Here is a 23,853-nt window from a genome sequence, read left to right as displayed (position 1 = left end):
TGGAGCAGAGTGAGTATAAACAATAAATATTTGCAGAATGAATGGATCCCAGTGGCATCTTTAGGGAAGCCTTCACGTATTTTCATTCCAGGATTTCTGACTGGCTCCCTTTGCTGTGGACCCCCTTAAAGCCCCCGATAACAGCTGGGAATGTTACTGCTCTCCTCGGGAAAGCACGCTCCCTCAGGGGGCTTGAGGAGTGGCCCCCGTGAGCCTCATCAGGGTTCATCCTCAGGCTTCTTCTCACATTGTCTTTCCTTTTTTTTTTTTTTTTTTAAGATTTTATTTATTTATTTGACAGACAGAGATCACAATTAGGGAGAGGTGTGGGGGGGGGGAGATGCAGGCTCCCTGCTGAGCAGAGAGCCTGATTCAGGGCTCGATCCCAGGACCCTGGGATCATGACCTGAGCCAAAGGCAGAGGCTTTAACCCACTGAGCCACCCAGGCGTCCCTCACATTGCTTTTCTTGGAATGAGCTGGTGGAGAGTACAAATCGCCTTGCTAGGCTCGTGGAGTTAAGAATGAATTTGATGGGGGGGGGGTATTTTAATTGCACTTTATTTTCACTAATTTTTTTACTCTATGAAAAGTGTCTGTGTTAATTGTAGAAACTGTGGCAAGGGAGATGTGTACAATGGAGAGAATTTTAAATGGAGGATATTTTTACTCTGTATTCAAAATATTCTTTAATATTTAATGATTCTTATAGTTTTTAAAAAAAAGAGCCTTAAGTGATTAGACATTAGGCATCCTGGGGAGAGAAAGTCTTTCTAATGTTGGCTTGTTCTCATTCAGCTTCTTGGGATCTTGACAACCGCCTGAGGATCTTCTGCTCCTGTCCTCAATGGAGACACAGCCTACAAGGTAAATGCAATCTCCAAAGGCACCCTGATTCTGCCATAGGCCCTGAAGAGAAATGCATGAAGCGTGTCCATGTTCACCCTGGGATACAGGAACGCACGTAGGAAAAACACAAGACATTCCCCACTGTGGAGCAAGGCTTTCAGGGCTTCTAACCAACCCCCATTTGGAACCCCTTCTCTTTCCCACAAAAAGTAGTCCTGGTCATATACACCTAAATATATTAATTAGCTTTGCAACTAAGGTTCACAAGATATATGGTAAAAATATTATTGGATTTTCCTGTCTGAGTTCTTAATATTCTGCCTCGGTTAATGGAAACTTACCCACTCTGTTTTTTGTAACATAAATTACAAAGGCAATACACATTTACTATAGCACATTTAGAAAAATACTAAAAATGTACAAAGGAGGAAATGAAAAGCATCGATAGATCCGCCATCCTGAGAACCTGGTCCACTCTGGACTTCTTCTTCTTTTCTTTTCTTTTCTTTTTTTTATTTATTTAACAGACAGAGATCACAAGTAGGCAGAGAGGTAGGCAGAAAGAGGAGGAAGAGGGATCGCTGCTGAGCAGAAAACCCGACGCTGGGCTCGATCCCAAGACGCTAGGATCACAACCTAAGCCTAAGGCAGAGGCTTTAACCCACTGAGTCACCCAGGCGCCCCCCCACTCTAGACTTCTGACTCTGCATGTGGATAAGTAAGGAGAATGGGAAAGAAGAGCACGTGTAGTGGGTGGGGGTATCTGTATGCGTGGCTGGTCCCAAATACCCTGCATCTGGTCATAACACTCTGATTCCCTTTAGAAGCTACTTCATCATGAATCCTCTTCAACCAACCAAACAACCAACTAATGAACTAATGAACTACCCACCCCACCAACCAACTAATGTGTGTACCTGACACATGCACACACGGACACACACATTTCAACCTGTGACAGTGCAGAGAAATGTCAACCCCGTCAGTCCCAATACCATTTTCGCGGGGTTAGGCATAAAAGTCATTCTGGGGGACTTTTCTTCATTGGGTAAAGGAAAGAGATTCCCTTCTACTTTGGTGGGAAAGACAGAAAGATGAGCTTCCTGGAGCTACTAGCTCAATAGTTATAGCCCCGTGGAGAAAGTTGTTTCAGACAATAAAGGAAAGACAGAAACACTGAAGAATCCTTACTGTGTTTGAGTACCTGGTCTGGCTGCCCCTTGCTGTAGATGAACCTCCTTCTGCTTGTCTCTGAGAGAAACAACTTCCTGTCTCTGCCCGGTTTGGTTACTTGAGCCCATATGTCTCTTTTGAGCTGAGGTATTTTGAGTTGGAAATTTTCTCATGGAATCAAGAGTCTTGTTTAAACAAACACAGCAACATTACATGTGAAGGCGGAAAATTAGAATTGTATTTATTTAGGATAAATTGTAAAATTTATTCAAAAGAAAATGTTGGGCTTTGTCCTGTCCACACCTCGTGTCACCTGCTCTGGGTTTGACCAGAGATGTAGGTGGTCTGCCCCTTCTCAGACAATTCAGTTAGCTCCCACCACTCTCAGAGCTCTAATAGGAGTCAGGGTATGAGTCCCAGTGCTGTGAGACCATGAATCCTAGCCCAGGGTTTAATAGTCATGCTTTCCCTCTAGAACTGAATTTCTCAACTTAATAGGGAGGAGGCGCAACTCTGTTATAGAGAAGGTATTATTATCTATGTCCTTTCTGCCCTTCCAGCATGAAGCCAGGCTGAGCACCATTTTCTGTGCATCCAGTGGACAATGAAAGCAGACTCTGGACAGCTCAGCTCCATTGTGGAAATCACCCAGAACTCTCCTCACCCTTCTCACTCCCAACCCTTTCTAGTCTGCTTCTAACTCCTGCCTCAGTTTTGTGTTCCAGATTTTGATTCCTATCCTACCCTTTGGTCTTCACAACTAATGTTGGTTTCATCTGTTGAATCAGAGAGTCCCCAAGAGCTTTTCCTCACATACTCCCCACCTCCTTCCCCAGCCTACTGTGTTCCCCTTGTTCGTGTTCCAGCCCTACTGAGAACACAAATCCTAACATTAATTCATTTGGGTGTTTCCACAGATGTATCTATCCCTGGTCCCTGAAGGTAGAGTATTGGGCACTATAAGCAAAGAGGAAGGATGGAGGCATCTGTAATGAACAGGGGTGGATTACAAACAGAAAGGCACATTCACATGAGATAAAAAGTCATTGGTCACTGCATGTAACAAGATGGAGGAATTTCTGTACAGATTCATGGCAGTGAGAATAACATGGGTCCCATAGTTCACCATTTTGCCCCATTAGCTGGCTTGGTTGGCTTCATCTACATTTAGTGCTGGCTGGAGAACTTTCAAGAAGAATTTACAGCACCTTTTATTTTGTTCATCTGTCTTCCTATCCAAGGAAGAAACAGTCAGTATCTTGCTTGTGTCATCACCGAAAATAGATCATTGACTCTTGTTATTAATAAAACTTGTATTTCCTTTCTCCATGCACATTCTAGAGAGCAAAGGAGGGGAGCCCAGAGCTGAGTAGAAAGAGCTGCTGAGAGGATTTCAGTGGTTTGCTGGGCTCCCCCCCCTTGTGTTCCTTCCCCTCCAAACTGGGGCCAACTTTTCTCCTCCACCTCCACTTGCTTGTTAGTTCAATTACGATCGTTCTCTGCCACCTTCCAGATTGGATTTAAGACAACTAAAAACAAAAAGCACACACAAGAGGACAATTTCGAATAATGATTAAAAATGGCTTCAGAGGGCGCCTGGGTGGCTCAGTGCGGCTCAGGTCATGATCTTGGGGTCCTGGGATCGAGTCCCGCATTGGGCGCTCTGCTCGGTGGGGAGCATGCTTCCTCCTCTCTCTCTCTCTGCCTGACTCTCTGCCTACTTGTGATCTCTCTCTGTCAAATAAAAAGAAACGGCATCAGAATCGATTAGCTGGAAGGTGAGGGAAACACGGTGGAACTGGAAACTTGGGTAAAAATGATAATGGACAATAAACAATTCTCTATTTGGGTTCTATTGTCACTGATGGTAAAGACTGATGTAGTACTGAGTAAGGGCTGTACAGTGACTCTTAGTTTCGTAGGTGATGGGTTTTCCCATGGTTATTGAGCATTTCCTAGGGCCAAGCACTGTTCAGGATACAGAGATGACTAATGCTTTTTAATCCCCATCCTCAAGGTGCTCACAGTCGAATCTGTTCCCATTATAACCTTATGTACTGAGAATAGGTATAAGTTTCTTTGTGTCTGCTCCCCCATGGCCTGTTCTGTTATGTCAGGCCTCATGTAGGTGGTGAAACCTACCAAAATTACTGGGATGTATGTCTAAGTCAAGACAGCCATAGCATGGGTCCACACCAAGTTTGGCAGATGATGTTTTCCAAAATGCCTATAACATATCTCCTATCCCACTTGCTCTTGACACTGAAGGGTAGCATTTATGTCTTCTTGCCCTTGAACTTTGTGACTGTTTCAAATGACAGGGGATGGAGGAAGTGACGATATGTGACTTCTGAGTCTAGCTTATAAAATGCCACGTCATTCCACTTTGTTCTCTTGGGATATTTGCTCTTGAAACCCAGCTACCATGCTGCATGACAGCCATGGAGAGGACTATGTAGTAGGAACCAAGGCCCCGGGCCCACAGGCCTGGCTGGGTTCCAATCAAACAGCCGATAAAGACACCAGCTTACCAGCCATGGGAGTGAGCCATCTGAAGGCAGATCCCCCAGCCCCAATTTTCAGTCGCCCAGCTGATGCCATGTGGAACAGAGAGGAGCCACTCCCAACGAACCCCCACCCAAATTGGAGACTCACGAACAAAATAAATGATTGTTGCTGGGTTAAGCTTCTGATTTTTTTGGCTTTGTTTTGTTGTTGTTATTTTGGTTTGGTTTTGGTTTAAGCCACTCAGTTCTAAGGTAGTTAGGCAGCAATACATGGGCAAAATGCCAATTCAATCAGATTTTTCTCTTTTGCAAAGTATGACTGCTTCTGGAGGTGGGACTCTGAGGTCAGGGCGAATCTCAAACATTGCTGTTCTTCCTCTTTTACACAAGGGCTATGGACCTGCCAGGTTTGGTTCTGAAAGCCACAGCGATTATGGCTGTTGAAGAGGTGATCTTTCAAGCAACTCTACATTTACACGCGATCGCACTAACCCCCTGTATTTGAGAGTAACTGGGCATGGCTCTCTATCGCAACCCTGAAGAGGACAACCACTACCCTACTGACTTCAGCTCCAGTAAATGGGATTTTATTTTTTCACTCAGTGACCAAATCCTTACCAGAACCTAGATCCAGAAACTAGGTTTTTTCCCCTTACCCACTTTATTCCAAGCCCGGGCTTCTTTTTCTCAGCCTGATACACCATTTCCACTGGCACTGTGTGGCGCCCTTCCTTCCCCACCAGCTGGCAGCTTCCGTTACTTCTCATCTGACCGTGCCCACCCATGGGCCTCCTTGACAATGACCAACACCTTCTTAAACATTCTCCTACTGGTTATTACTGGACAGGCGGGTTAGTGTAGTAGTTTAAAGCATGTGCTCTGCAGTTGGGAAGACATGGGACAAGCTGATGAGTTCTCTAAGCCAATCTTCAAAGTATACGGTGAGGATTAAAATGAGATGCTACATGATTAAATGCTTCGCCCCTTCTGGCCTGGACTACTGCCTCTATAGATATCCAATATTCTCTTAGTGCTTTGTGAAACAGAACCTTGTTGGATATGCTAATGTGCCAACCCCGGAGACTACTGTTCCCGGTGGCCTGGCAGATAGGTTGGCTAATGGGATAAGGCTGAGGTGTCTCAATGCGCCAGCAGGAAAGCTCTTTTAAGTGACTCACCCCTGGGCTCGTTGCCTTTCTCTCCTCCTTGTGAACATGATGCTGGAGAGTTTACATCATGTGGCCACCTGGTCGACTGGAGCTCTGCACTGACGGAGGTGGGAGACTGAGAAGGGACCCAGGTCTCAGGTGACCGTGGAGTTACCACACCAGCTTACCTTTGTGCTCTTTCATGTGGGAGAAGAAAAGACCTTGCTTAAAACAACTGTATTTCGTGTGTCTACTCTTGGAAGCTGAACTTAATTCCTAACTGAGACACACAATGGATGCTAGGTACAGTTAGTATTATTGTTCTCTCTTAGTATCATTTCCCTAATGTTGTGGGACTCTCTGCTCTTTGGGTCCAAGACATCTCAAGGCTGATCTGTCCCAACACTTCAGTCCTTCAGTCGTTCTGGTTGAAATAGAAAGGAAATACCCATTGCCACAGACCCTAGGGGTATAATGTTGCTCTAAACGACCAGGTTTTACTTCAGCTGGGGCCTGGAGGAGGGATCTTTCTGCTTGTTGTTTGTCAAGGTGCTGACTAGTTTTTGTGACCTGCAAGAACACATCCTTATTCACAGGTGTCTTCGTAGGATCTGTGTGTGGTGAACCTGCCTGTCAGCCTTGCTCTAACTATTATAATGTCAACGTGTAGAAAATGAAATTAGAATTAAAGACATGACAAAAAAGTGAGTAATCAGGACAAAGAGAAGGCTTTAGCTCTGAGATTTTCCTATTTTTACTTAAAAAATGTTTAAAAATTATATTCCATAGACAATTAAAATTTCATTTTTCAATTTAAAAATATTTTGCAAAGAAAAGAAGACAATGTGTTATAGTATCTTTTAGATATGTAGAAAATCCAATTAATTTTAGGGTAGATAATTTTGTGTAAAAAAGGTTCAGTTCTATAAGAACTTTTAAAATTGGCATTGCTTCATTTATTTAAAGAGGTATATAGATCAAAAGAGCATAAGTATCAAAGGTAAAATTTTTTCTTTTTCATAGCCACAGAAATTAAAAGATTTATCCTTTAAAAAGATGTTTAATTCACCTCTTTACCCTCAGTCAACAACATTTTAGTAAACAAATACCTTACCTTCAAATAAACATTAATTTAAAATGTTAATATACATTAATTACATAGAAACTAATGTTAAAGATATTTTTTATTCCTATCTTATAGCACTTTATTTTTCAACTGAATTTAGAAATGCTTTTAATTCTATCACTGCTGATTGATGAATGTAGCATACAAACAGGTATGGACTTAATAATTTTTTTAATCAAAAATCATGCAGCTGAGAATAGAGCAATTTATACATATATAATATATAGCTGGCATTTCTAAAGCTATAAGCTATAAAGGAAAAATAATATTATATATATTATTCTCAGCATGCAAGACAAGGGGAAAAAAACCCTAAAACCTTTCATCAGTGTTAAAACTTTAGTAGTTGTGGGGCACCTGAGTGGCTCAGTCCGTTAAGCCACCAACTCTTGACTTTGGCTCAGGTCATGAGCTCAGGGTCATGGGGGCCAAACCCCATGTTGGGCTCCGTGCTGGGTGTGGAGCCTGCTTGGGGTTCTCTCTCTCCCTCTCCTTCTGTCCCTCCCCGCTCCCTTCTCTCTCTAAAAATAATCAAACAAAAAGAAAAACAAACAAACAAACAAAACATATTTAGGGATGCCTGGATGGTTCAGTGGGTTAAGCGGCTGCCTTTGGCTCAGGTCGTGATCCCAGGGTCCTGGGTTCGAATCCTGCATCAGGCTCCTTGCTCAACGAGGAGCCTGCTTCCCTCTCTACCTCTGCCTGCACTCTGCCTGCTTGTGTTCTCTCTCTCCCTAACAATAAATAAATAAAATCTTAAAAAAAAAAAAACAAACCACTTCAGTAGTTTTGCAAATAAATTCTAATCAGTGATGATTTCTTACATGAGGCTTCCAAGGTAGAATTTCTACACTGAAGCCCAATGGTAAATACAACATCTGATGATCTTACTGACTTTCTGAGAAAATACTTTATACTGCTTGAAAAATGAGAGAGTCTAATAAGGTAGGGATTTTTTTTTTGCATTATTTTCACTTAACTTTTAAAACAAGACATGTACATGCTAAATTACCAATGACCTACCAGATTATTTTTAACTTGTTGGAAAACTACAATTGCTGCTTTTTCTGGAAGCTGACATTTATTAAACACTCAGAGTTTTCCTAAGTTTGTGATGTTATATATAATTTCAGGGGCTTTACCTAAGTCAGAGTAAAATGGTGATTACTTTCCACTGATCTTTACACTGAAAAAAATGTTTCTTACTATTTGTAGTTTCTATGTGTCATTCATTTAATTCTTGCCATGCAGACCAAAAAAGTGAAAAATGTGAAGATCGTGCTTTTTGTAAAAGGTCCAATTACTTATTTATGAAATACTAAAGGCCAGTGATGATGCTGTGATCGGAAGTGAGGAATATGGTTACCTGCGCACTCCACACTTGAAGTCCAGTGGAAGAGAATCCAGTCACCTTTGCTTGTCTTAAATAGCTCAGTGTTGTATTTCTAAACTTATACAGCATGGAAATAAAAGTCTCCATGTTATTGGATGTACTTTGGTTTAGAAATTTAACTTCTTGGGGCACCTGGGTGGCTCAGTCGTTAACTGTCTGCCTTTGGGTTCAGGTCAAGATCCCTGGACCCTGGACCGAGTCCTGCATCGGGCTCCCTGCTCAGCGGGAAGCCTGCTTCTCTCTCTCTCACTCCCCCTGCTTGTGCTCCCTCTCTCGCTGTCTCTCTCTGTGTCAAATATATAACTAAAAAAAATCTTAAAAAAAAAAAAGAAATTAACTTCTTAAAATATTTCAAAAAGAGCTTAGAGCATCTATGGAATTGATTTGAAAAAGTTTTATATAACTGAATGGATCACTATCCTGTGAATATGACATTTTTTTTTTTGAGAAAAGGTAGTAGGGCAAAACCCAAAAGAAATCAAGAAAACCCGCTGCGTATCTACAAATAGCCACTCCCAAAAGGACTAAGAGGAAAATAAGATCTTAGTAACCAAGAGAGTGCCAAGGTAATGTCAAAGAACTGCTCAAACAAATTTAGGATTCATTGTTTGGATGATGCAATTATTCATCACAGTTACAATTATTAATAACCAATCTGACTAATTTCATTGCACGCTATTTACCATGACTCTCCTGGTTACCTTAAGATTGAAGAAATGACATCTACGCGTGAAGCTGTTCTGGCCTGCCTGTTGTCCCTGTTAAATGGAAGCCCGAGATTCATCCTGAGTATCTTCCGAGTGTGAAAACATAGCATGTGTAAATTTAATTCAGCCTAAAATGTCAATGTTTTCCCCACAATGAGAATTTCAGCAGTGTCTTCCTAGTATGTAACTGTGTCTTATCACTCCAGTACATTCAGAATTTGTATTAATTGAATTGAAACTAAAGTCTATATTTTCTGTTTACTCATCATGGGAGCCTCCTTCCAGACATGGTGCAAACTGATAAACAACCAAAATTTAAAAATAGACAAAAGCATTTTTAAAGCATGCATTTACACTGCTAGAGGCGTTTGCCTCCCCTCCCCCACCCCACCATGGCTCTGAAGTTTGATCCCTGCTATATGCCTGTGTCTGGATAACAATGAGCCCGCCAGAAAGAGGAGTCACATCATTGCGGTAAGAGTAGCTGGTTGATATCCTTACATATTTATTAAAACAAGTTTCCTGAGAAGTTCGACTTGACAACATTATTAACCTGGTTTGCTTAAAATGTACAAAAATGCAGTGAAACTTACATATCTTTAAAATATCCCCAATAGATTTTGTTCTGATTGGCTACCCAATTAAGGGAAAATTAGTTAGCTGTTTATAGACAATAATCTGAAACATAAAATTAACTTTGAGTTTAAAACAATTCTTAAAATTATCATAAATATTGACACCTATTGATTGAACAGTAATTAATAGATACAGGAGGCTAGGATTGACCCTTCACTGCTTTGGTTCCTATATCTTGCCAGAAAAAAAAAAAAAAACCTTTAAAAAAAATGCTTGTATACTGTGCAATTACAGAAGTTAGTACATTTTTCAGAGATAAATTGAAAGGCATAGGGCTGAAGCTTGCTTCTGGAATTTGAAACGATTTTAAATACCAAATGAGAGTATTTTTATTGTATCGTAAAATATTGCTTCATCAAAATGAGATTCCAAGTCCTCTTATAGTTCTCTGAACTTCTAAAGTCGCATTATTGGATGGTCTTGGACAAAATTGACAGGGCTCAGTGTTCCCCCCAAATCTTGGATACTTAGAGAGAGAAAGAAGCAATCAGAGAGTCTTCTGAGAGTCAAAATGTTGAGAAGGAACAAAATTAACAAAATAGGCTGAAGCGATGATTCAGAAAATGGCAATTTTGGCATAAGTATCTGGGAGTCACTGTGGACCACAAGTTGAATATGAATGTACATAACAGAAGTGAAAACAAAAATGCCGTATTAGGATGTACTAACGAGAATATGACAGATAAATCTCTTGAAATTATATACCACGAAGACTGTCTTTTGCCAAAGCTGTATGAAGTCTCAGGATAGCAGAATTAGCTGTGGTTAAACACAACCAGATAGTTTTCTTTCATTGTGTGGAAAGATCTCCCTAGCTTTGGAGCTCTGCCTTTAAAAGTATGGGCACAGTCCCAAAGGTGAGCATGCCAGAGGGATTCCAAAAGGAGGGAGAGGGGCCGTTGTTGTTACGCATTAAGGCGGCCTTTCAAACGCAAGACCCCAAATTCGGCAGCAAATGTTTGGTGAACCTCATCTCCCCTCAGTTTATATGTAGAGAATAAAATAAATAAAGTTTTCATTCTTCTTTCCTAGAATAAAATATCAGGTGTGTAGAAGATCTGAGGACTCCCAACTTGCTAGATTGCTTTAAAGTAGAAAATTAAGGATTAAATGAGGAATGATTTTACGTGAATGGGAATGATAAGCAGACCCTACTGCACCACTGCTTCTTGTAAAGGGTGTCAACAAATATGGCAGAGAATGTCCTCTCCAATGGACTGATTGTGGCCTCTGGGAGAGCTTTGTAGAGGAGGACACGAGGCTTGTCCCAGCCTGATAGGAAAGTACACTGAGTGATATCTACCACAGACACAGGTATTTCCTATTCCTATTCTGTTTGTTTCAAATGACCTTAAGGATCTCAAGAACAAAGAAGGTTGACAGCTGATCCCCTGTGTACATGTCCTATTCACATACCATAGGCAAGGGAGGTGTGCTGAGAGCAAGAATGAGGTCTGGGGAAAATGTGAACAGACAGGTGATTTTAGCTGAGAAGGAAATCACTTTGCTCTCTCACTGAAGATTCCAATTCCTCAGAGAAGGTCCCAAAGGGTCCGGCCAACTCAGAGTCCACAAGGCACCAAACAGCATCAGGATGGCAGACTCTCTCCGTACGTCTTCTGGGCAGGTAGGTGAGCTTACCAAGCCCCTGGGATGATGTATACAGTGAACCACTTGCTTTGTCTTCTGTCTCTCCCATGATGTAACTCGCCTTGAGGAAAGTTCCTGCTGAACGCAGATGACCTATCAGACGACTTGACTAATCAGAGGAAATTATCCAGAGCTAATTCGGTAACAAGGTGACCCAGAAGGAAGCCATATATAAAACAGCTTCCTGATTTAAACTCCGAGGAGTGAAGCAGAAAGGTAAGACCTAGAGAGCATGGCCAGAGTGAGTACAGACAGTGAGAGGCGGGTGGATGGGAGGGAAGAGGCCCTGATGAGAGGGGGATACCATGTGGTTCCTCCTCCCTCAGCAGCTAGCATGGACGGCAGCCAAGCTTCTTCCTAGTGCTGCTCAATTGTGCATTCTTCCAAGTACAGGTGATGCCATCATTAGGAAGTGTGGGCGTTGGAAGAAACAGCAAAAGGTTCTTGTGTCTATGTTGATTTGAAATTAATTAAATTTGCATCCTCTTCATCCTCTGTTGGCAGGCTAGCAAGCTCCCTCTGGGGCCGCTTCTCTTGGAAAACATTAGCACCATTCAGTTTCAGGATTCATTGTCACTGCAAAAAAACAGAACAATCGTATATTTCCAAGAAGATACCAAGAGCTGGTCACTCCACTACGGAGGTGACTCAAGAAAACATGAACAGTCAGAAAGCCAACAGTGTCCGGCTTACCATTTCTGAACCAAAGGTTGGTTTGGATTTTTGTATTTGATCCCTGAGGAGGAAATCCTTGAAAGCCAAGAAATAATCCCTTAGCTCTTGCTCTAATATCCTTCCCTAGTGCTGATGTGGAGAGAACCAGATGGAGTTGGAGGTTCCCTCCCTTTAATTAAATCTAATCCCATTCTCTATGAATTGATGCCAAATTGCTTTTTCCCCCCCTTTTAAAAAAATTTCCATGTGTTGTTTTTTCTCAGGAGTTTGTGGTCCTGGCATGTTTTCAAAAGCCCATTTTGTTCATATCCACAAAGGTGCCTTCTCGGTGTCATTTAGAATTCAATCATTAGGCATCTTGGGGTGTGAGGAGACATAAATTATGGACATGGTATTCGGACATGACTGTGCCGGCTGGCTAATTTGTGCTTTTGTTTCTAGCTTGGCTATCTTGGCCTTGTATCTGGCTCCGCAGCTTTTCCCAGTGAGACCATGCCTCCACCCACGTCTCCTGGAAAGCAAGCCACTCTACCCCTCCAGCTTCTTGTTTCACTTTGCTGTCCCATCATTCAGGTCCCAGAACATCCCTACTTGAAGTGACCTCTGTCACCAAGAAAGTGCCTGAATGATAATAGCCAACAGAATCTCGTATCTCCTTAGCTCACAGGCGTGGATAGTCTGCAACTGACTAGATTCATCTGACTCCTACTTCCAAGCTCTCCTGCTCAGGGAGACAGCATGTGTTTCCAAAAAGACTGAAGCAGTTTGATAGATAAATAGATCTATCCGTGGAAGGAGAGGGGAGGCATTGGGTGTATGGTTGTGTGTTTGTGTTTGTGTTGTAAAGATGGAGGGAAGAAGCTGTGATTAAGGATGGGCAATCGATGGGAAAGGAGGAGGCAGACAGTTGTGAATAAAAGATAACTACCACAGCGAAACTTACCTGAAATGGAAAGCTGATGGAAAATTAAGACATTTTCCCCCCAAAGAGCAGATATAACCACGCTTCACTTTGGTGACCCTGAACCACTCTTCAGCTGGGCAAGGAGGTTCCATTTCTTGGAAATTGGGTGGTAGCAGGTTATTATTTCTAAGATCTAGGAGTTCATCTCTATGCACATAAGTAAGTCTCTTTCCTTCTGTGGCCTTATCTTGAAATGCCAGCCACTCTAAGCAGAGTGTAGCACAAAGCCGGATAGCAATGGGCACAAGCCCTCTTTTGTCTATAGCACTGATCTGCACCCAGCAGTCCTAACAGAAGTGATTTTCTAAAGTGTTATAAAACCAATCCATAGTCTTTGTTAAAAAAAATAAATACAAATAAGCAAAACAAAAATACTAAGTCTTCCCACAGTTAACATCTTGGTGTGTACTCTCCCAAGCTTCCTTCTTTTGATAATGATATACATTCTTTATGTACAAAAAGGGGATTAAAAAAGGGGGATCAGGGGCGCCTGGGTGGCTAAGTGGGTTAAAGCCTCTGTCTTCGGCTCAGGTCATGATCTCAGGGTTCTGGGATCGAGCCCCACGTCGGGCTCTCTGCTCAGCAGGGAGCCTGCTTCCCCCTCTCTCTCTGCCTGCCTCTGTCTACTTGTGATTTCTGTCTGTCAAATAAATAAATAAAATCTTTAAAAAAAAAAGGGGGGGATCATATTACGCATTTCATGCTGTAATCGGCATTTCTCACCATCATTCACATACAGACATCATTCCTTGCTAATAAATATACAGTATCTTTTTAGCAGCTACAGAGTCTTCAATTATCTCACCAGACCGAAAAAGCATTTTTAAGCTGTATTCTTGAGATTAAATGTGTAGACTATTTCCAATTTTTAGTTTTTATTTAGTATAAAAAAATCTTTGCACAGTTCCAATTGTTACCTTTGCATAAACATACCTAGGAGAGGAATTGCCAGGTTAAACTAATGCCATTTCTAAGCTTGAATGGCCCATTGGCAAATTATCCCCTTCCCTAGACATTTTGCATGATTTACCTTCCTCCCCACACTTTCTTTAGGGAGATTTCCTTTCCCCACATCCTTTCCAATACTGGATATTATTGTTATTATTTTTTTAAGATTTTATTTATTTATTTGACAGAGAGAGACACAGAGAGAGAGGGAATACAAGCAGGGGGAGTGGGAGAGGGAGAAGCAGGCTTCCCGCTGAGCAGGGAAGAGGGTTATGTGTGTGAGTGCGGGGAGGTAGAGATGGAAAGGGAGAAAGAGAATCTCCAGCAGACTCCCCACTGAGCATGGAGCCCCATGAGGGGCTCGGTCCCACAACCATGAAATCAAGATCTGAGCCAAAATCAAGAGTTGGACACTTAACCAATGGAGCCACCCAGGCGCCCAGACCACTATGCTTTTCTGATATGATTTTTGACCTGTGTGGCATGCCTTCTACCAATCCCCACCTTAAGTTATAATAATATATTTCTCTATTTTTTTCTGGACTTTTTTTTTAACATTTAAGCTCATTTGGAGGCTATATTAATCTAAAGCATGAGAGAACTCTTAATTTTAATCATGACATTGTGAAGTCTTTCAGGAATACAGTATGTCTCTATTTTTAAAAATCTTTTATGTCCCTCCATAAAACTGAACAGTTTCTTTTTACATTATGCCATCTATTTTTTGGTTAAGTTTATACCTCGGCATTAAACACCCCCTGTTGCGTTTACAGCAGTACGCATGCTAGTACGTGCTAACAGTGGCTCTTTTACAAAGTAGAAAAGAGCATAGGGTCAGGTGGCCAGAACCTGAACCAGGGTCCAGCCACTTCCTTGCTGGGTGACTTTGGGCAAGTGCACTTTTCTTAGCCTTAGTTTTCTGTTCTCCTCTCACCCGCAAAACATATATAATAATGCTATGCACTTTATAGCGTTGTTACAAGGAATAAGTGAGGGGCGCCTGGGTGGGTCAGTCGATTAAGCTTCTGCCTTCAGCTCAGGTCATGATCCCACAGTCCCAGGACCGAGTCCCGCATCGGGCTCCCTGTTCAGCAGAGAGCCCGCCTCTACCTCTCCCTGCCGCTCCCTGCTTGTGCGCTCTCTCTCTCTCTCTCTCTCTCTCTCTGCCAAATAAATAAATAAAATCTTAAAAGAAGAAGAAGAAGAGAGCAAATCTCAGGAAGTCACTGCTCTACCGGCCTGACCTACAAACGTGTGAACATGTATTATTCTTATTTTGCAGAGTCTACGTTAACAAATGTTTGTTGGTTCAACATAAGCTTTAACACTGCTTCCAACATCCAAAGGCTTTAAGAAACCATCTTCCAAAAACAAACTTCCCATTTCTGAGGAGAATGTACTTCCGTGGGGTTTGTTGAGAACACCCTGTGAGCATTTCGAAGGTGTAACCTGTGACACTGTCCACCAAGCAGAACTTGTTTCCTGCGAGCACCAAGAGCCCGGGAGCCCACACGTGGCACCCCGCTCAGCTGCGTGGTCTGTGAGTGGTGTGACGGGTCCTGCCACACAAGACGCTCTCAAAGCTGACACCCGCTGCCTCAGGGGCATCAGGTCATGCCTAGTGTCCAACACTTACATGCGTGTGTTCACCGGAGGGGTGAGGGTCTGGGAGGAAGTCGGCACCCTGGGGTCAGGCCCACCACCCGGGCCTGGAGATATTCTCTCTCGCTCATTCCTTCCTTTATCTAGTTAGTGTGCTCCCTGCTGTCCTCAGCAGCCGTTTATCATCTCCGGAAAACCATGAAGGAAGGCCGGGCGTTTTTAACGCTGGCAAACCCTCGAGTTCCCTGTCAAAAATACCTTGGCAAACCGCCACACGATTGCAACAAATAAAGTCAGGGCTCCTGCATCAAACCTCTGTTGCTTGCCTCAGTGTTAATTCTGGCAGCTTTAGTGTCTTGTCGACGACAGTGGCAATCGTGAGTAATTTTTTCTCGGAGTGTTACATAGATATTTTAAGAATGTGGGACAGCTTCCCCAACAGCCTTTATAGTAACAGGCCTACTACTAACTGTAAAAACAAATTGAACTATGACAAAGCCTCATCTTATGATTTGTAAGAAAGCATTTAATTGGAGCGCTCGCAGTGAAATGAGGACAGAGTCGGCTCTGAACACCTTGTTTCCTAACTGTTCCTGGGTCGCCGGCGGGAGCAGATCAGCCATCTTGGTTCTCCTGACCAGTATCTCCTGACCAGCTCCCTCCGTAGGACCACGGCCGATGTTCCCTGGCTCCGAAGATGGCATTAAACCTTTCTCATGTTAGGATGCTCCCAAACTTGGTTTGGGGGCAGTGCAGAGCTCAGTATGGCATAAAGTCACCTAACAATTAGATCATGCTCCCTTTCTCTTCTCCAATATCCCCTCCCTTCTCCTTCCCGAAAGAGGCCAGCATGGGGCAGGGGGTAGGGATGGAGGTGTAGGGATGGGGTTGGGGGTGTTTATAGAGGTCACACATCTGGCTAACATCACAGCCAGGCCTAAAATTCATCCAACACACATAGATCATGCCTGCCCCTGACACAATCTGGGCCACTCTTCAAGTAATGCTGTGGTTTATTAAATTTAATACATCTTCTCTCACCCACAACACACACGTCAGGCACGCACATGCACACACGTACAACACCTGCATTTTAACAGTGTTATTTGAGGTTATCATCCTGCGGGATTATAAGCGGTTACTCTGTGCCCTCTAATGTTACTTTTATCCCTCATAAGACATCCCTCAGATTTGAGGGAAACCAGCTGCCACTTAAACATACTTCCTATTGAATACTTGTTGAGTTTTAAAGGACTTTTGAGAAACTAGAAAGGAAGAAAGGAAAGAAATTCACGAAGAAAATAACTAGAAGTGGCCACTGAGATATACTTGAGTGGAGAAGCCAAAACAGTTCACCAAAACTGCTGTTTTCTCACTATTAATGGTTCAGTCTTGTCAACGACTGGACGAGATGATGGCTACGCCACCCACCAAATACTGTCAGGTATTAATAACTTCATGGTGGCTGTCTTTCTTGCTGCTGAATGTCCCTCCTATTTTTTAATCTCTAATTTGTCTTTCAATATGTGGAATGTCTCTTATCTTAACCAGTTAATAAATGGAAATGAAAATGTAGTTTTAAAAGACACATTGAGTTTTATCATAAACTTGCTGTGTAAATTGGACAAATCACTTAACCTCTCTGATTCCAGGTTTACTCATACAGATTATTTTATTCTAACTGGTTGAACTGGCATGATGCAGACCATGCCAGGCACATACTAGGTGTTCAGCAAATATATTTTGTAAAACGACATCAACAATCATACTTTTCAAAAAAAAAAAAAAAGACAGAAGAGCAGAAACAGGAAGAAATTCACAAAATTCTTTATTAAACTAACCTGGATTTTCCCAAGAAATATTGAAGCAATCCATTTTTATGTCACTGAGCTCAGACATGAATCATAAAATAAACAGTAGAATCATTACAAAATCAGAACAGGTATGCTGTTTTTTTACCCTCTCTGACTAGCTAACTTCCTAGGTGGTAGTACCTAGGCTTCTGGTCTGTATAAAATGCTGTATAAATATCTTCTTGTTTTTTTGTTATTAATGTGCCTTCAAAATTCTAAATCCACTTGGAAGGAACCAAATCGATTTTCCCCCTAGTCTTTCCCAATGCTATTACTCAATATGAACTCATCACTGTGGCCAATTGGCATAAAGGGAAAGAAGATGGACAGGTGGCTAAAATTTGTGTTTCCTTTTCTGTGGTTATTCACCTAAGCTTGCCAAGACAGAAACGCTTGCAGGAAGTTGTCTGATTCTAAAGGCCTCGGGAAGAAGGGACAGGATGGCTAGACCTTAAGCACTGTGATAAAAGGAATTCTATCCTTCATGTGGTTACAACTATCTAGTGGCATTTAAAAAGATGCTGGGAGGTTTAAGAGTAGACAATAAGGCAGTGCATTCTTTACAGAGAATTTAAACAGTAATAAAACCAACTCAATAGATCTGCTTTCTGTTATCACTGAGTGCTGGAAAAGCTGAACAATGCTACTGATGGAATTCTCTTCAGCTCCAGGCAGACCTCTCCCACTGCCCCACTGTACTCCCTAGACACTGTTCCACCAACACTATTCCCACTACTCCCACAATGCTTCACACATAATAGGTAAGAATTAGGGGAGAAATGCTAAGGTGGGAAATAACAACATAAAACTCCCCCTCCTCCACAAGTCCTTTTTATCTTATTGATTTTCTAAAGACATGAAAACCCTAGTGTAAACTTCCCAGAGTGCTTCCTATGTCTCTGGCCCTTACGAAAGTCCTGTGCTAAATGTTAGATTCCACAGCGCCTGAGAAAACGTCCATTCCATGAGGACAGGGCAAGGTAATGAACAATGGCTGGCCAATGGGATATGTGGGAAAAGAACTGAAAGACCTGAGACTAAGGACCCTAATGAAAAGTCTTCACACCCCGTGTGGTACGTTAAGGGTAGCATGGTGACCAGATGGACTCCTTTTTCTAGAAGCACATGGACTATATATAACGGAGGTTCTGTGTCAGAGGGTATTTCTAGCATCAAGAAGGACTGAACACTTCAAATGGGTTCTGGAAGTCTTAATGCAGTAAGAGGAGGGAGACATGTGTTTTCTACTAAACTCACTCTCCACTGAGTACTTTCTGAAGCATTGTGGTCTACAGCACGCTGCCTGAATGGGAGAGGAAGGATGAGTCTCACAGGGAAAAGCCAGTGGGGAACTTTGGGGGCAATGATGTGTCAAAGTACATTAGCCAATTGTGACCAGTGTACCCCTCTGGTATGGAGCATCAATAGTCAGGGAGGTAGTGCAGAGTATGTGGGAACCCTCTGTCATTTCTGCTCATTTTGCTGTACACCTGAAACTGCTCTAAAATAGCAAGTTTTGTTTTTTTTTTTTAAATGCCCAACCACAGATATGGATGTGCCTGGCCCCTTGGACACAGTCTCCTTAGCACATAAGGCAGTGAATTTATGTATATTAAGTTAATAATAATAAAACCAGGGATGGGGGTGCCTGGGTGGCTCAGTGGGTTAAAGCCTCTGCCTTCAGCTCAAGTCATGATCTCAGGGTCCTGGGATCGAGCCCCACATCGGGCTCTCTGCTCAGCGGGAAGCCTGCTTCTTCCTCTCTCTCTGTCTGCCTCTCTGTCTACTTGTGATTTCTGTCTGTCAAATAAATAAATAAAATCTTTAAAAAATAATAATAATACCAGGGATGCCTGGTGGCTCAGTGGGTTAAGCGTCTGCCTTGGGCTCAGGTCATGATCTCAGGGTCTTGGGATTGAGTCCCATGCCAGGCTACTGCTCAGCAGGGAGCCTACTCCCTCCCCCCCCACAGACTGCCACTCACCCTGCTTAGGCTCGCACATGCACGTGCTCTCTCTCAGACAAATAAATGAATAAAATCTTTAAAAACAATAATAATACCAGTTCTTATTGAGAGTTTATTTTGTGGCAGGGTTTGTTCTAAGTGCCTTGTATCTTTCCAAGTTTTTAGTAACTAACAATTAGATTTGCTTTATAATCTTGTACTGCTCTTTGAGTAATCAGAAAGCACCTATATACCAAAGCCTGGGGACTCACCACTGCTGTTTCCATACGCCAGTGCTGGCTTCCCCGAGAGGGAACGAGGTGAAGCCAGGCTGTCGTCCTATGAATTGAAACCAGATAGCTCTGGACCAGTGGAGGAATGCAGACATACACCTTGAAAACCATAGTTTAGCATAAAGCACCCCTCCAAATAGCTTAAGGCTTTTTGTCATACAGGCAGAAATGAGCTCAACTTTATTCCCAGGACCAACCTTTCAATATTTCAGAAACGTGGTTTCTAAGATGCTTTCACAACCCTATAATCCTCTAACATTCCGTTTCTTCTATGTTGCCAACAATTTCAAAGATCAAGAGGCAGGTACCTAAAAACCACTGATGTTTCGCATCATGTGAGGGTGCCCGTCAGAGATACAGTAACAAGATATTTATAGGGTTTTGGTGGTGATGTGGGTGAGCCCCACACAAAACATACACAGTGACTCATTTTTAGGTAAGATTAAAATGCGGGGAAAACACTCCTTTGTAATTTCCTTTGTGATACTCCCCCTAGCATTTTCTTTTCTCTCCTCTGCTTGTTAATATCTGGCATCTCATTTAAACAGGATAGGCTCTTTTCTGAGCCAGTGACGAATTTTTAACATGCAGATACCTGGAGAGGTAATAATGACTGAAATATTCAATAGGAAGTGGATTTCCTTGTCAAAGCTGAGGTGTGCCTCAGTAAGAATGTGGGGGCCTGATGTGTGACATGGGGGGAGTGACCACGTCTCAGACAGGGTAGAGGGAAAGGTGCAGAAGAAGGGTCCAGAAGACAAGCATCTGACTGCCCCAATCACTATCAACAATCAGTCTTTCCTTGTGATGCTCCAGCCTCAGGGACTGCATTCTGGAAGCATTTAAGATGACAAGAACAGGACCTTTGGTTAACATGGAGGGAGAGAAGACGGGTGGTGTTTATCCTGCTCGAAAGTTTCTTCTATTTAGTCCCACAGAAGCATGAAGTCCCAGTCACAGGCTCAGTCACATTCTCTGCTCACTGATCACCTCTGAGTCACCCCTACCAACAACTTGCTGCCCCCCAAATCACAGTGGTGCAATGTGGGATGAGGGACCGAGCTGCTGCGTCATCAATCCTTCCTACTGCATCACTTCTCACGTCCCGACCAAACAATTCTCTGATCAAAAAGACCTCAAACATGGTCATTCCATCCTCCCAAAAGATAACAGTTAAACACCATTACGGGGTGCTGAACACCACCAGAGTCCTAGAGGCCAAAATCTTCTATCAAGCAGAGCCACCTAGTGGTAGGATGGAATATGTTTATTAAATTCTCATTTAATTTCTCTCCTGTAACAAACAACCCAATCCAGGTGGGGTTTTGTTTTGCCTTGTTTTTTTATATGTCCATTTTGCTCACTTTTATGTACAGTTATTCCCTTTAAGATGGCCACTTCCATCTGTTTTCCTTACCAAACATCTCTTCATCCAAGCTAAACAAGCCTATAGTTTGTTATAATCACAAAGTTTTATGACTAAAATGGAAGTTGACTCAACAGTGTCTCTTTCGAGGGGCAAGAAAATGCCAGCACTAATTTGCTTCTGAAGATGGAGCCACTAGGATGTTTACTTTGCATTTTCCTATTTGCCATAACTCACACTTTCTTTTCTCCATATGACACACACATATATCCACGTAAACTGTCACATGAAATTTACAGGCAAAGAGACGGTAAGCAAAAGGTCTCACCCATAGTCTCCCATCCCCACCCCCATAGATCTCTCATCAATAGTGGAAACTAGAAGTACCTTGGGTTGTGGTTTGATTCCTTCTCTTCCTTTAAAGTAGGTAAACATTCACAGTCAGCTAGGAAAGAAAAAAAAAAAAGCAAACCCATTATTAGTCACCAAAATTCTGTCTTCTAGCCACAAAACTCATATATTTGAGCATCACATTTCCCTGATCTGTACAGTTCCTTGTGCAGAAATGGCCTCACTAGGGACTTCCAGAGGTTAAAAGATTAATGATGGCAAGGCTCTTGAAATGGAAAAAGCATTAGTAACACAGATACAAGACTTCAACATGCCTCTGGCCTGGTTGGAAAGGGCACAACTGATCACCGCTTGCTTATTCAGTCCCTGAAGAACCCCACTGTGGCTCCAAGATCTAGAATCTGCATCTTTCAGGTTAGACACTGGAATAAAATAGCTTTACCAGAGGTCCTGATGTGCCTGCAGAATGATTTCAGTCAAGATGCCCAATCGAAAAGCTGCAGGTAAACTGAGGAACGACTAACCTTCTTAAAGCCATCAGAGCTCTCTCCTATTATGCCATAGTTACTTTTAAGGAAAAACAAAATCCATCCCCTCCATCATGCATGTGTCAAAATAACACTCTGCTGTGGTGGTGAAATAGAAGTGCTTTTTCCCAGGTTTCTGATTTAGTGAGTGTGCTAGGATCCTGATTTTGTATTACAATGATCTCAGGCACAAAAGGAAATAAGAAAGGTTATCTTTGGGTAGTATGTATTTTTTTCTCCTTTCTACTTTTTTTTTTTTTTGCATTTTCCATATTATATTACATATGCATATTTTATAAACTAAAAATAACAAAATGAAACTACCTTCAAGATTATCTCTGTGACCCGCTCCTATCCTTAAATGCCCTATGGAGCCATTCTTTCCTCAATATTGGGCTATGAAAAACAGTTCTGCTCAAAACTGTACAAGTTCCTGAAGGGTTCTAATCTTTTGGAAAGTTTTATGTTGATAAAGCCTCTGGTACAATCATTCTAATGACAGGTCTCTGGAATTGGACTTCACTGTTATTGAACATGATAGATCCCAGGGTTTTTTTTAAAGATGAGTGCTAAAAATACGAATGATATGGTAAAATAAATCATGGATTTATTCATTTAATTGGAGCATTAAAAACAATTTATTGATTGGGGGCGCCTGGGTGGCTCAGTCGTTAAGTGTCTGCCTTCCGTTCAGGTCACGATCTCAGGGTCTTGGGATCGATCCAGTATCGGGCTCCCTGCTCAGTAGGAAGCCTCCTTCTCCCTCTCCCACTCCCCCTGCTTGTGTTTCCTCTCTTGCTGTGTCTCTCTCTGTCAAATAAATACATAAATAATCCTTAAATTTAAAAAAAAAGTATTCACTTTGTAAAGGAAATTTAAAGAGGAAAGAATAGCTACCATCATTTTTAAATCCAAATATTAATTTAAGGAAAAGTAAGGAACACATACAATTACTGCCAGATATCAACTGGGAAATAAGTTAAGGAGAATATTTGTAATACCACTATATTAGCGTTATCCCATAGAACTTGCTTCAGTGGTGGAAATGTTCTAGATTTGCGCTGTATAATATAGTAGTTACAAGCCACAAGTGGCTACCACACACTCAAAACATGGCTAGAGTGATGGAAGAACAAAATTTTTAACTTTCTGTCATTTTTTAAAATTTTAATTTAAATGGTCACATATGGCTGGCATCTGTTGTACTGGACAGCACTGATCTATGTAAACTATATGTGGTAAAGTTTTATAACCATATGCAGATTAAAATCATAGATCTCGGGGCACCTGGGTGGCTCAGTGGGTTAAAGCCTCTGCCTTCGGCTCAGGTCATGGTCCCAGGGTCCTGGGATCGAGCCCCGCCTGGGGCTCTCTGCTCAGCGTGGAGCCTGCTTCCTCCTCTCTCTCTGCCTGCCTCTCCGCCTACTTGTGATCTCTGTCAAAAAAATAAAATTTTAATAAAAAAAAATCATAGATCTCTAAATTCTAGAGTCAGATGCTGACTTTTTCCAGATAATTTGGACCTGGGGAGTTCTTCTCTTGAGAAATAAAAAAAAATACCATTTGCTTCTTTAAAGAGGTCATTTGAAAAGCTCGCACGAAAATAAAAACAAACGGCACCAAGTGACGCCGCCTTCAAGGATGGTCAGACCCGGGTTCATGATCTCCTTGTTCCAGATCTAACATGGATCAGGCTCACACCGTCCCACTCCAGGATTTATGGGTATTTCTCAAACCCTGCAGACCTCTCAGACTAGAGAAGACAGAAAAAGCAACTTTCGGTGACGTACCATTTTTATTCATGCTGTTTATCCACTTGTCAAGCTCTTCCATCTCGATTTCCATAACAGAGGGTGTGTCCTCCTCAAAAATGGGGCTAAAGGGAAGCAAAAACCGTGTTGGAACCCAAAGAAGCGTGGGGTGAGCCTTTCCTTTTGGGAGAGCCTGGAAGGTTGTGTGGGGGAAGGTGAACGGGATCTCACGAGTGACACTCCAGGGCCGATGGGGGGAGGGCGGGGTATGCCCTCTTCACCGTACCAAACTCTAAAAGGAAGAAAGGCTAGAACTAAAGCAAACCTTCCTCGATCACCGATCCAAAGTCGGAGGGTGCAGAGGGAGCTCAAAGGGAGCCCAGGAGACTC

At 42.3% G+C, this 23,853-nt stretch overlaps 1 protein-coding gene across 2 annotated transcripts in view; it reads right to left on the bottom strand.

Moving 5' to 3' along the window:
- Positions 1-9,371: 9,371 nt before the first annotated feature.
- TMEM154 (transmembrane protein 154) overlaps positions 9,372-23,853 on the bottom strand; it is a 41,205-nt gene continuing 26,723 nt past the window's right edge. For both annotated transcript variants that reach the window (XM_032855514.1, XM_032855515.1), the window contains 3 exons: positions 23,503-23,588; positions 21,222-21,279; positions 9,372-11,764 (listed from right to left, as the gene is read on the bottom strand). In XM_032855514.1, the coding sequence (XP_032711405.1) occupies positions 11,749-11,764; positions 21,222-21,279; positions 23,503-23,588 (160 nt within the window). In that variant the 3' untranslated portion in view covers positions 9,372-11,748. The remainder of the gene's footprint in view (positions 11,765-21,221; positions 21,280-23,502; positions 23,589-23,853) is intronic.

Source organism: Lontra canadensis, unplaced genomic scaffold, assembly GCF_010015895.1.
Source record: "Lontra canadensis isolate GAN:19392208 unplaced genomic scaffold, GSC_riverotter_1.0 scaffold10, whole genome shotgun sequence".
Taxonomy (NCBI): domain Eukaryota; kingdom Metazoa; phylum Chordata; class Mammalia; order Carnivora; family Mustelidae; genus Lontra; species Lontra canadensis.
This window is presented reverse-complemented; position numbering and strand designations above follow the sequence as displayed.